This window comes from Camelus ferus, chromosome 33 (assembly GCF_009834535.1).
Source record: "Camelus ferus isolate YT-003-E chromosome 33, BCGSAC_Cfer_1.0, whole genome shotgun sequence".
Classification (NCBI taxonomy): Eukaryota; Metazoa; Chordata; class Mammalia; order Artiodactyla; family Camelidae; genus Camelus; species Camelus ferus.
The window spans coordinates 12716869-12729101 of NC_045728.1; the positions used below are offsets into that span (position 1 = coordinate 12716869).

At 44.2% G+C, this 12233-nt stretch overlaps 1 protein-coding gene across 4 annotated transcripts in view; it reads left to right on the plus strand.

Annotated features, from left to right (window-relative positions):
- The first annotated feature begins 5752 nt into the window (after window positions 1-5752).
- The window catches only part of SIK3 (SIK family kinase 3), a 212255-nt gene continuing 205774 nt past the window's right edge, over window positions 5753-12233 (plus strand). For 3 of the 4 annotated variants that reach the window (XM_032472294.1, XM_032472296.1, XM_032472297.1), the window contains exon 1: window positions 5753-6040. In XM_032472294.1, coding sequence (XP_032328185.1) covers window positions 5768-6040 — 273 coding nt within the window. In that variant the 5' untranslated portion in view covers window positions 5753-5767. The remainder of the gene's footprint in view (window positions 6041-12233) is intronic. The other variant, XM_032472295.1, reaches the window with a different exon arrangement.

The following is a 12233-nucleotide window of genomic DNA, read 5'->3' on the forward strand; positions in this document are numbered from 1 at the left end:
AATTTTCCAGAAAAGGAAACTGAGACTCAGAGATGAATCTGTAAGTGGAAAATCCCATTGAAAAGTGTAGTCTAACTGTAAAACTGTCGCTCTTTTTACTCATTATGCCAGGCTGCCCTTTAAACGTGACAAAAGTATGAAATTATTTTAAAAAAAGAAACAAACAAATTAATTTCACCCTTAAGAAGTCTTTTAAAAACGCCATGAGAACTCTAGGGATAATTGGAGACATCCTTGGGTGGCACAAAACCACAGTGGTGGACTGTTAACTCAGCCCAAAGCACCACTGTAACTTTAGCCCACTGTACTTTCTGTTTGGGCATAAAGACATGCAGCTTCCTGGAGCCGGCTTCCATTTGGATTCCAGCTTCCTGGCTCCTGATGTGGGTTTGTGGTTTTCAACTGCCTGCAGTTTAAATATAAAGGACTAGAAGGCCTTAGTGGAAGGGAAAAGGGAGTCCAGCCAAGCATCATGTAGCTTAGAACTCTGACCAGCAGGTGTCTCTGCAGACAAGGAAGAGGATTCCTTTTGGCCTTAGAGGTGGAAGATAGTCTAGTTTAACTGAGCAGTATCGTGGTGGGAATGAAGCAAGATAGATCAGCCACCTACAAAAATCAATCCCAATTGTATAATTTTTTTCTTAACCAACAGATGGAAAGGCTGGTAGAAAACCTAAGCAAACCCCAGTCTTAATGCAAGGAAGCAGAGTCTGTGTTTTCCAAAACATGCAAGGCTGTTTTGAAGATGAGCACTTAAAACTGAGAGGAGATTGCCAAGATAGGTGCAGCAGAAAGGATGGCTTCTTAGGAGAGATGTGAAGATGAAGGGAAAGGAGGAAAGATGAAGTTCTCTCACCATAAGAAGCATATCCTTTTGTGAAAAAAGTTGTTCTGAATGCACTCTTTTTTTGTACTAACTGTATTTTCCCACTGATTTTTCTTATAAAACCACATGTGCATTTACCTGAGAAAAACATTAATCCCAAATGATAATATAGTCACATCTAAGAATGCAGAAAACCTTTAAAAAATCATACTTAAAGATCTTTTGAATGATCTAAAGGGTAGCTATTTAATAATAATCTAAAAATGCTTAAACCATATCCTAGAACATATCTAAAGTAGTAAGATTAATTTTTATGTTTCATTTAGTAGCTTGAATGGTTCCACTGAAAAGAAAAATGTGGGCAAGCAGAACAGAAAATCCTTGGCTGAAAGCTTATTTAGCTGTTCTCAGATCCCCTCTCCAAGATGTTTTACAGCAGGAAACTATGTACTTTACTTGTTTATGTATTTATCTATCTATTGCTGAAGTATGGTTGATTTACAATGTGTTAGTTTCATATGTGCAGCAAAGTGATTCAATTATACATATATATCTAATTCTTTTTCAGATTCTTTTTCATTATAGGCTATTACAAGATATTAAATATTATTCCCTGTGCTATACAGTAGGTCCTTGTGGTTTATCTATTTTATATAGAGTAGTGTGTATCTGTTAATCCCATACTCCTAATTTATTCTTTTCCTCCTTTCCCCTTGGTTAACCATACATTTGTTTTCTATGTCTGTGAGTGTATTTCTGTTTTATAAATAAGTTCATCTGTATCATTTTTTAAGACTCCACATATAAATGATGTCATATATTTGTCTTAATCTGACTTACTTCACTTAGTATGATAATCTCCAGGGCCATCCATGTTGCTGCAAGTGGCATTATTTCATTCTTTTTTAACAGCTGAGTAGTTTTCCATTGTATACATATGCCACATCTTCATTGTCCAGTCATGTCGATGGATATTTAGGTTGCTTCCATGTCTTGTCTTATTGTAAATAGTGCTGCTATGAACATTGGGGTGCATGTATCTTTTCGAATTAGTGTTTTCATCTTTTCTGGATATATGCCCAGGAATGGGATTACTGGATCATATGGTAACTGTATTTTTAGTTTTTAAAGGAGTCTTCATATTATTCTCCATAGTGGCTGCACCAATTTACATTCCCACCAGCAGTGTAGGAGGGCTCCCTCTCAGGAGACAATATACTTACTTCGACTGCGCAGACCTGTTTCTGAGCACCCAGTGGAAGCACTCAGACATGACTAGGTTGGTCTGAGATAGAAGGAGGAAAGACAAGAGTCACACAGCCAGGATGATAATGCAGAGTATAACCCCAACAAAGAGAAGGTGTGCATCCAGTTCACCTGGAAAACCAGGGCACACTGGGTGTCCTGACTATGTGTATCCAACAATGCCCTGATTTCTACATAATGGCAGGATTTGTAAGTGTTTAATAATTTCCTTGTTTGGCAATATGTGGCATGTGAACATTCTATGATGCTGCCTTTTGGCATACGAATTTCTGAATAATGCTTCTGTATCACTGAATGCTCATATAATGCTGGCTTCTTCCAGAGCAGTAATGAATTGGGCCAATGTAAAATGAGGGTTTGGACTTTCTTCAAGGTCCTAATGCCTCTGAGAATCTACGGAGCTGGAATGTGAGGCTGCAGGTTTTTTGGGCGGGGCTTGCTGGTAAACTGCTCTGTGGACAGGCTAAGTGGGCCTTTAAAATCATAGATGAGTTAATGTATTACCTCCTGCATTTATATCACTCCCCAGTTCAGACCTTGAGTCCTCAGAGGTTTGGCATTGCTTCCAGAAGTTTCTCAGGCCCTATCCTATCCATCAAGAATGCCTTGGTTTGCCCTTTTCAAATTTTGGAAACAAGACACAATGACATTATGGAGGAAAATGTCTCGTTTCCATCTTCGAGAAAACATCTCATTTTCATCTTTGACTCTATCTTTTGCTTTTCCAGAAAAAAGTGAATTGGTTATGGAGGCTGATTGGGAGCTGGGTGGTGGCTAGGTCTGTGGCTCCACCCTGGACTGCTGGGCTCTGAGAATTCAGTCCCCAAGCCACTCCTCCAGGTCAGCAGCAGGGCAGGAACACACCTCCCCAGCTGTTTTCCAAGGGCAGCGACACTCCTGCACAGTAAGCAGCGAGTCTCTTCATGGAGCTACTTACACGTGAAGCCATCACTTCGATCAGTTTTGCTATCTCTTGTTCTCTTGTTCTTCATTGATATGCTTCGGTGCCTGCTCTGTCCTCTCAAAGAGTTCTCAAGAACTCTCAAAATCTACTTCCCTGGGTCTAAACTGAACTCAGTCGCCCTAGCTTTATGGAGAAACTACTTTTCCTCCTAGCTCCTACCTTGACAGGTTTATAATCCACTGCGGGCGGAGCTCAGGTGCCAGGGGCTGGCTGCCTGGGTTCGAATCCTAATTCTACCACTTTCTAGCTCTATGATTGTGACCGGTTCCCTTAATCCCCCTGTGCCTCATTTTCCTTATCTGCAAAATGGGGATAATCATATACAGAGTTACTTAAGGTTGTTGAGGATTAAGTCAGTTCATTTATGTAAACTAGTTGGCATAGTGCCTGGCAAATTGTTGGTGTTATTGACTGCGACTTCCTCTCCAAACTTAAAGCAGTCCTTAGTATTCAATAAATCCTTATTAAATACATACATTTAAACTGTTTTCCTTTTCCCCTGATGATCTTCATTGATCAATCTCCTCCCTAATTTTCTGTATTCTTCTCACCGAAAAGGACTCTTCAGGGAAATCTCCAGCAAATCTTTGTCCAAGTCTCATTAGGACGTAGGATCTCCTGGCCTTAGCCCATATCAGCATGGAGCTTAAATCACATGACACACAGCGTACACATTCTGGCCATTATTTAGGGGCAAGAGTGATCTACCTCTTCTCTTTGGAAGTGAGACCAATGCTCCATTTTCTAGTTTCTCCCCAGAGGCTTATTTGTTTTTGACACCATCCAGAGAGTGGCAAAATTTGCTGTACTTGATGTTCAGATGATTTCCATGAGTGGAGGAGGGGCTGTAAAGTCACTCTGAGGGTTATTTCAGTACTGCTCCTGCAGCCCCCAGAGCAAAAATTTTTTCTTTTGCCTTACCAACCAGCTAAGTTTTCTGTTGAGCACCTCATCCCCTTTGTCTTCTCAGGGAGATGGTAAAACTGGGACCCTGGGGCCCTGCACCAAAGTTAATATACAGTCCCTGCTAGAGGCAGGTGAGTAGGGTTGCAGTGGTAAGAGAGGCTGGCCACATGCCGTAATTTATCTGGGATTGAACGAGCTCAACCAATGACAAGAATTAATCAGTGCAAAAAGCTGAGGACCACTTCATCCTTATCCTTATTTGCTAGTAAAGGAGCCAGTTAGTGTTAATTGTGTTGGCAATTTGAAACAGCCACCAGGGAATTGATTCAAGACAATTGTGGAATGACCTCTCTGTCCCATCCTAGTCTCAGCCATTACTCATAGTCAGATGGGGAATCAGAGAGCTAGTAAATACGTTTTGGTCTGATAAATAGGTGCTCTCCTTCTCACACATTCACAGTGCCCTGCGTGTCAGGTTTCAACATCACACATGCAGTGTCCTGACAACACATTTCTGCCATTGAGAGAGTCATAGACGGGGGAGGGATCAGGACTGGCTTGAAGGAATACATTTTAACACTGGCATATTCATGGTCTTGCCTCCACCACCCCTAACCTGCCAAGACCATCTCCTTATTGATAGCCTGCTAGCCTATCCCTCCTCATCCCCACCTAAAGCTGTTAAGTCAATGTACTTAACAAAGGGAGGAGGGAAAAGGAGGGGGAAACCTGCGAGATACAGAGGGCTCTGGAGGATGTGGAATGGCAGACAACAGAGGAGGGAAGAAAAAGGGACATGAGATTTATCGTTGGAATTATAAATTTGATCACCTTTAATGTCCTTGGAGAGTCGCTAGTAAGGATGGAATTTTTATTTTATTATTTACTTATTTATTTTGCCCAAAAGACAGATCGTCTTTAACCATGACGTGGCTCACTGGACAATGCGCACCACTGCTTCATCAGGGTTATTATACAAGTGACAGAAATAGGACGCAGGCACTTTGACAATCATCTAGCTATAGAATTGTTCAGAGATGGGGTGGGAGGAAGGAAAATGACGTCCCTGCTCTGGCCCTCACCCACCCAATGACTGGAATGCATGTTTGGGCTGGTTCCTCCGCCCTTGAACACGAAATCCTAGTTTCCCCATTCCTCTATATTCGGTGACAATTAGCTTGGTTTGCTGTACCGGGTGAGTTGGGTTTTGTAAGAGGAAGGAATTTTACTGAAGAATTCCCCTGCCTCGCTACCAACTTGGTTACAGTTGCTTCAATATTGTAGCTATTCCTGCCTTTGGGGCCTCAAGGGCTAAAGTGGGACAGGGCTTGTATTTTGGTGATGAGGAATATTTTGTTTTAAAGGAGGTTGGGTGATTGCTGAACTGGGACGGAGGTCACAGCAGGGGTCACATTAGCGGTTCCAGAGGGATCAAGGGCGGGCTTTTGGGTCAAGCACAAGCACCCCCCGACTCTGGCAATGCTGCGGCGTCTAGGAACCGGCTGGCATCCTCGCGATGCCCACTGTCTCCTCCCCGGAGGGGGGCACCCGGGAGCCGGCGCCGGAGGAACAGGGCCCACGCGGGGAGGTCGAGCTCGCCGGTGAGGTCACGGTTGCCATGGCTCTGGGCAGTGACGCGCGTCGGCACGTGACGAGCGGTTGCCATGGCGTCGGGCCCCGGCGGTGCGGGCGCTCCGCCTCCCGGAGTGACGTCTGCCGGCCCCCCCTCCTTGTCCCGCCCCCCTGCCCCCGGCACCCCCCCTCGCCGGCTCCCCGCGGCCCCGGAGGTTTCACTGCACAACAAGATGGCGGCGGCGGCGGCGAGCGGAGCTGGCGGGGCTGCCGGGGCCGGAGCGGGGGGAGCCGGGCCGGCCGGCCGCCTGCTGCCTCCGCCCGCCCCGGGGCCCCCGGCCGCCCCCGCTGCTGTGCCCCCGGCGGCTGGCCCGCCGCGTTCCCCAGCCCCGGCCTCCCGCGGGCCGGTGCCTGCCCGCATCGGCTACTACGAGATCGACCGCACCATCGGCAAGGGCAACTTCGCTGTGGTCAAGCGGGCCACGCACCTCGTCACCAAGGCCAAGGTAGTGGCGTGGTGGGACCGGGCGGCTGCGGGGCTGCGCGGCCCGGGACCGTCCGAGTGTGGCGGGAGCAGGACAGACCCGCGACACCAAGGCTGAGGGGTCGGCGCGGCGAGCCGGGCTCAGGAGATTGGAGAGCGCTGGGGACCCGGGAAACGGGTGGGGGCTGTCTGGCGGGAGTGAAGAGGGACGAGCGGAAGGTGGGGGACACCGGAGCACCCGGGAGAGGGTAACTGCACGGCAGAGAGGGCGCAGGGGGCCACTTGAGCTCGGGGACCTGGGGAACTAGGGAGCCGGAGATGGGGAGGGGGTTCCCAGGGCTGTGCGGAGGGTAGTAGAAGGGATGATTGGAAAAAGAAATTTGGAACTCTCCCGGAACCAGGGGACAGTAAGCTAAGAAGACTGAAGAACCGGCAATTAGGAAATCCTAAGGGAATGAGGACGGGGCATAGGAATTGTGGACCAGGAGGATGAGGGGAAACAAGGGTAAAACTGGCAGATGTGGGGTTGTGAGGGGAACGAGGGTGGCAGGGACACGTCCGGGGGGTATGTGATGGGTGCAGAGTACTGGAGATTTGAGGGACCTGGTACCATAGGACAGAGGCACCAATCAGCATTTGGTCGTCCAAGGCCGGTAGATGGTGGGAATTGGGAGACTGAGGACAGACCAGATTATTGGAGGAGGCGATGAAAAAAATGGGGAAATTAGGAGAAAAAAATTACTTTGCTTTTCCGCAGGAAGAGGGTCAGGGAACTGGGGAGGGGGGAGCAGGTTTATGGTGGCACTAGGTAATTGGGGGTTAAACAATTTGAAAGAGCTGGATTGCCGGTTATTTTTAGTTGTTGGAGGGTCCTAAACTGTGGGCTTTATAGACTCCAAGGGGCTGTCAGGGGTGAAGGTGAGGAGGTGTCTGAACGCAGACACTAGAGAATTGCACTCATTGGGCCCTTTGGTTCCCATGGGATTTGTGGAGCTGTAGTGGTGAAATTGGCCAAGGTCAGTTAGGAAGCCATCTACATCTACATATAACATTTTATATATAAAGTTCATTTTTGCAGGAAGTGTGGCTAGCACTTCCCTGTGGCTTTCTTCACTGGGAGTTTTGGAGTTGAAGACGTTAGGAGGAATTGTTTGGTTCTGATAGGACTCACAAAGCTCATTTGTACTCCCGATTTCTTTCTTTGCTCAGTCTCTTACTTGAATGAATACTTTCAGTGTAGTCATTCATTATATTTAAAACTGCAATTTGTATTTCCCTCAACCTGACTAATGAAGAACCCTCATAGCTGCCGCTGCTTCCTCCCAAAGCCACATCAATTCCCCTCAACCTCCTCAGCCTGGCCTCTGGTTATTGTCACCTACCCTGTTTTTGCTTGTTTTCAGCGGGCAGTGAAGTTACCTCTGCCTTCTCTCCTGCTCACTTACAACCTAAACTTCCTTTTTCCCTCCTTTCTGTCAAAGACTGCAAGGCACCCATCTTACCCGGGGTGGGTGGCTGTGGAGAATTGATTGGTCAGTTTCACTTCCTCTGGGGGGCCCCCTTCAGCCTTTTTGTCAGTTTTTATCAGAGGGCCTCAAGTCTGCAGGTCTGAGCTGAAAGAGATACCAAAGTCCAAGGTTTCCTGATGTTACCCTCAGACCCTGAGGGGAGTAGACTAAGCCATAAGTAGCCATAAGTAGCCAAGGCAAACTTATGTTTACAAACAACTCTAATTGTCCGAATCTTGTTCCTTGTTTTGCCATTTCCTTTCTCCACGCTCTCCCCCTCCCACCTAAGTAATGACACAGAGCTCCTGTGATTATTTTGCTCTGGCCTCTGGGGGATGTACTCTGAACTTAATCGGTTGCCTGGTTTATGGCATCTATGATTTAAAGAATTTTGTATCTTCCAACCCTTGGATACACCAAAATATTAATTAAAGAAATCTGTGACAGAGAGGGTTGAATGTTTTTGTAAAGATAATTGCAAACAGTTAGTTGATTCTTGGCTTTATATATGAGAGACATTTCTATCTTCAGTAGTCAGCAAAGCCAGTGGCTAATTATGGCTGGTCTGCCCACTTTCTAATTTTCCAGTGTGTGTATCTAAGTTTTTCTCTAAGGCTTTGGTATCATTTAGGACTGCAGCATTTGAAACATCAGCTTGTCAGCTTGTTTATGAATGGGTGTCACTGTTTGTGTTGGTTTTCATCTTTGATCATTTGTGGTGTGCAGTTATGTAATTCCTATGTATGGAAATATTCAAAATCTTGATTGAGGCAGAAATGGCTTGGACAATGAGTTGCACATGTGACAGGACCACACCAGCACTCATTTGTGTTTCTGTGGCAGTGTGCAATTTCCTAGTTACAGTTACGAGGATCCTATCTTTCCCTGCTCAAATTACTATGACGACATAAGTGAAGCTTAATTCACAAGGAGTTGTCATGTGCTCTGGGTAAATGATGAACATATTTTGGCCAGCTCCATGCTTATCTGAATCCACTTTGGAAGGGTTTCTCAAATGCTGACAGCTCAGACGTTGCTAACAACTGCTGACATACAGTATGATGGCCTATTAAGGCCGCGGTTTGGTTATATAATGGCGAGGAAGGTGCCTAGGTATTGGCAGTTGCAGAAGCTGCTGTTCAGTTACTCAGGTGGATAGATTTTTCTCCCATGCACTGCAGCGTTCATCTTCTGCAGTCAGGTCACTTGGAACCAAAGAGAGTTAGCTCTTTTTTCTCCCATCTTCTTCCAGAATGTATCATTATTTTGTTTTGTCTTCCAGAGGTATGTGATTTCTTTCTCTTTCTCCTTTTTTTCCCACCGAATGGTCTGGGTTTTTCCTATAACCATACGTAACAATCAGACTCCAGAAATTCAGATGGTATTTGTGTTGGCTGCGAGAAGTTAGGTAGTAGGTGTTTTCTGAACATCAGAGAAATATTTATGGTCACCTTTTCTTACACACACTACCTATTCCAAGGGCCAAGAGGATGAAGTAAACTTCATTTATTGACTAAGCTACTGCGCTCCATCCAACAGTAAGTGGTAAAGCTGGCCCTCTCCCAAATTCTGTTAACTCTCAGACCTCCTAGATCAGGACCCTGGGATGAGTAAAATCAGCAGAGAATGGGAAATATTTTTCTATTTGGTTGTCGGTGACTTTTGCAGCACGGCACTCATGAGCTCAGACTTCATATTGGCAGCACTGCAGTGCTTCAAGCGTCACTGCAGAACAGTTAACAGGGGAGAATATTCATCTGTGACATACTTTGGTCAGCAGCTCACCCTGGCTGTCTTTGTCCAGCCTTCTTTGAGCTTCCTTTTTTGGAGGAGCCTTAGTCTGAGATTCTCTGGCCCTCTTCTTTTGGTAGGGTGCTATAAAATATTGAAAATATTTAAAAAAGACTTTCTGCTCTAAATTCCTTATAGTTGCTAGCCTGTGCTTAATTATACTTTCACTGGCTGGATGAATGGGAACAAGGAGTGGATATATTTTGTGTGCATTAAAAAAAGAAGTATACATAAGTATAAAAGCCTCTGGTCAAATATTTTAAAGTGTATTTCAGCAAATATATATCACTTGCCTGTTTATTGGTTTGTAGTAAGAGCTTGAGCTTTGGATAAGACTGCCTAGGTTTGGATCTTCTGCTACTTAATAGCTGGGTGATTTAACCTCTTTGTGCTTGGATTTCCTCATCTGTAAAATGAGATGACATTAGTACTTACCTCACAAGTTTGGGTGTTATGAAGATTAAATACCATAATTTATGTGAAACTCTTAGAACAAATGTGCCTGGCACATAGTAGGCATGTGGTAAATGTTATCACCATCATCATCATCAGATGCTATGGTAACAAAGATGAGTAAGACATAGTCCCCCTGTTTTGTTTTTCACACTTTTAAAACAGTTCATGAGTGCATATGCCATTCATTTTGTGTAGGTAGATATCATGCTAATAATATGCTTTCAGGGTCAAAAAAATAGTTTGCTATTATCTCAGGGGCCTCTTTGAGAGAGTTGGATTTAATTCCTGTGGACTATGGGCTAATTTCATGAAATGGACATTTTAAAACATAACTTTCCATTAAACTCTTTGAACAGTTATGAGACTTGTCTAATGAAAACTGTGACTAACACTGGTTTTTATTTAGGCTGCCTTGGCCATTCAGTATGTTTGTGTTACTACTCTTTGTCACGCTGGTGACAGAATAGAGTTTGAGTGCAGTTCTTTCTCCAGAGATTCACTTAAATTTCGTGGAGAATGTGAAGAAATATTTCTACAAGCTTAAGGACACGTTTGCACTTTGGTGCAGGGTGTGCTACTTAGAGGGCCAAGGTCAGGATTCTTAGCTTTAGATATTGCATGAGAAAACATTTTGCTCCATGACCCCAGTCAAAATATTGACCAGCCGGAACACATCTGTGTGCTGCGTGGTGTAGTGCAAACTCATTTCCACGAGGAGAACAAGTCAAAGTGGGCTCATGGTATTCTTTTCACTTCTCAGGATGATGCTTGTGCTCATCAGAAGGCTGAAAACAAGATTCATTAGTAAATAGAAAAGAGAATTATGTCAAAAAGAAATTGAAAGCAAGGTTTACAATAGTTACATTTGAGGAGGATGTTTCCATCCCTAGGTAATCTAGAAATGACTATTCCAAGATGACTAACTTCACAAAGTGTACGATTCCAGCCAAATGACCTTCTGGAAAAGGCACAGCTACAGAAATAATAAAATGATAGTGGTTTCTAGGGGTTTGGGGAGATGGAGGGAGGAATGAATAGATGTAGCACAAAGGATTTTTAGGGCAATGAAATTATTCTGTATGATACTATAGTGGGGGCTCCATGGCATTACACATTTGTCAGAACCTACAGAATGTACAACATCAAGAGTGAACCCTCATGTGAACTGTGGACTTTGGTTGATAATAATATATCCATGTTGGTTCATCGATTGTACTAAATATGCCACACTGATGAGGGATGTTGAGGGTAGGGGAATATATATGTGTGGGTGGGGAGGGCTATGTGTGAACTCTGTGTATTTTCTGCTCAATTCTGCTGTGAACCTGAAACTGCTCTAAAAAAATAAAGTCTATTAATAAAAAAAAAAGAAAGATGACTAACTTCATTTTGATACAATTGTGATGGGGTTACTAGCTTTGTTGAAGCTTTGTGAAGAGCTAAGATTGATCTGGACTAGTCTCTCCAGAGTCAAAATACCAATATTGCACTTTCAAAAATGTTTATTTTAACATTCTGACTTTGGTGCCAGCTCCCTAGAAAGTCATAGATCTGGCTCAAGGCAGAGGTGCCCAGACTAGTTATTTCTGTGCCAGAAGTGCTGTTTTCATTTTCCAGGCATCAGTCTGGCTCATGTTTTCTAGTTCATGGCATAAAAGAGAACAAAATGGATGCTTTGAAAAGAAAAAGAGACATACTTTACTTACCAGAGCTTCTATAAGTCTAAAAAACACCTAAACCATCTCTATACAGAGATGGAAACTTTCTCTTATCCATTCATTCATTTAACGTGTATTTACTCACTGCAAATTTTGTGTCAGGTTCTATTCTGGGCTCTCAAGTAACCCCTGAATAAGAGAGAGAAAAAGCTCTTGAAACTTATTTTCTGATGGGAGGAGACAGGCAAGAAACATGCAAACAAATGACTTTATCTAGAGGCAAATACTATGAAGAAAATAAATGGGCTAGAGAGCGTCTAAGGGAGGATGCTGCTTCCGATAGAGGGTCAGGGAAGGCCTTTCCTGAATGATGAGAAAGAGCCAGCTGGGGAAGCTTCGGAAGACCGAATAGTCAGTAGAGAAGGAATGGCACGTGCAATGTGGTGCTGGGGTGGAAGTGAACTTGGTTTATCTAAAGATTAGACCCAAGGTCAAGATGCCTAGAATTTAGTAAACAAGAGAGAGGATGGTGACGAATGAGCGCAGAAAGTTAAACAGGGGCCAGGTCACATAGGTCTTATAGGCTATTTTATGGAATTGGGTATGAAACAAGGGATTGACCTCAGAGGATATCAAAGCAGAGCACTGATGTCATCTGATTTATGTTTTAAGAAACTCACGCTGGTTATCTTATGGCTAAGGGTAAGTTAAGCTTTTTCTGATGCATTTCTTCAGATAAGGAGGTTACAATTTCTTCAAATTTGAACACCTTATATTCTTTCACACTGTAAGAGACTGGCAT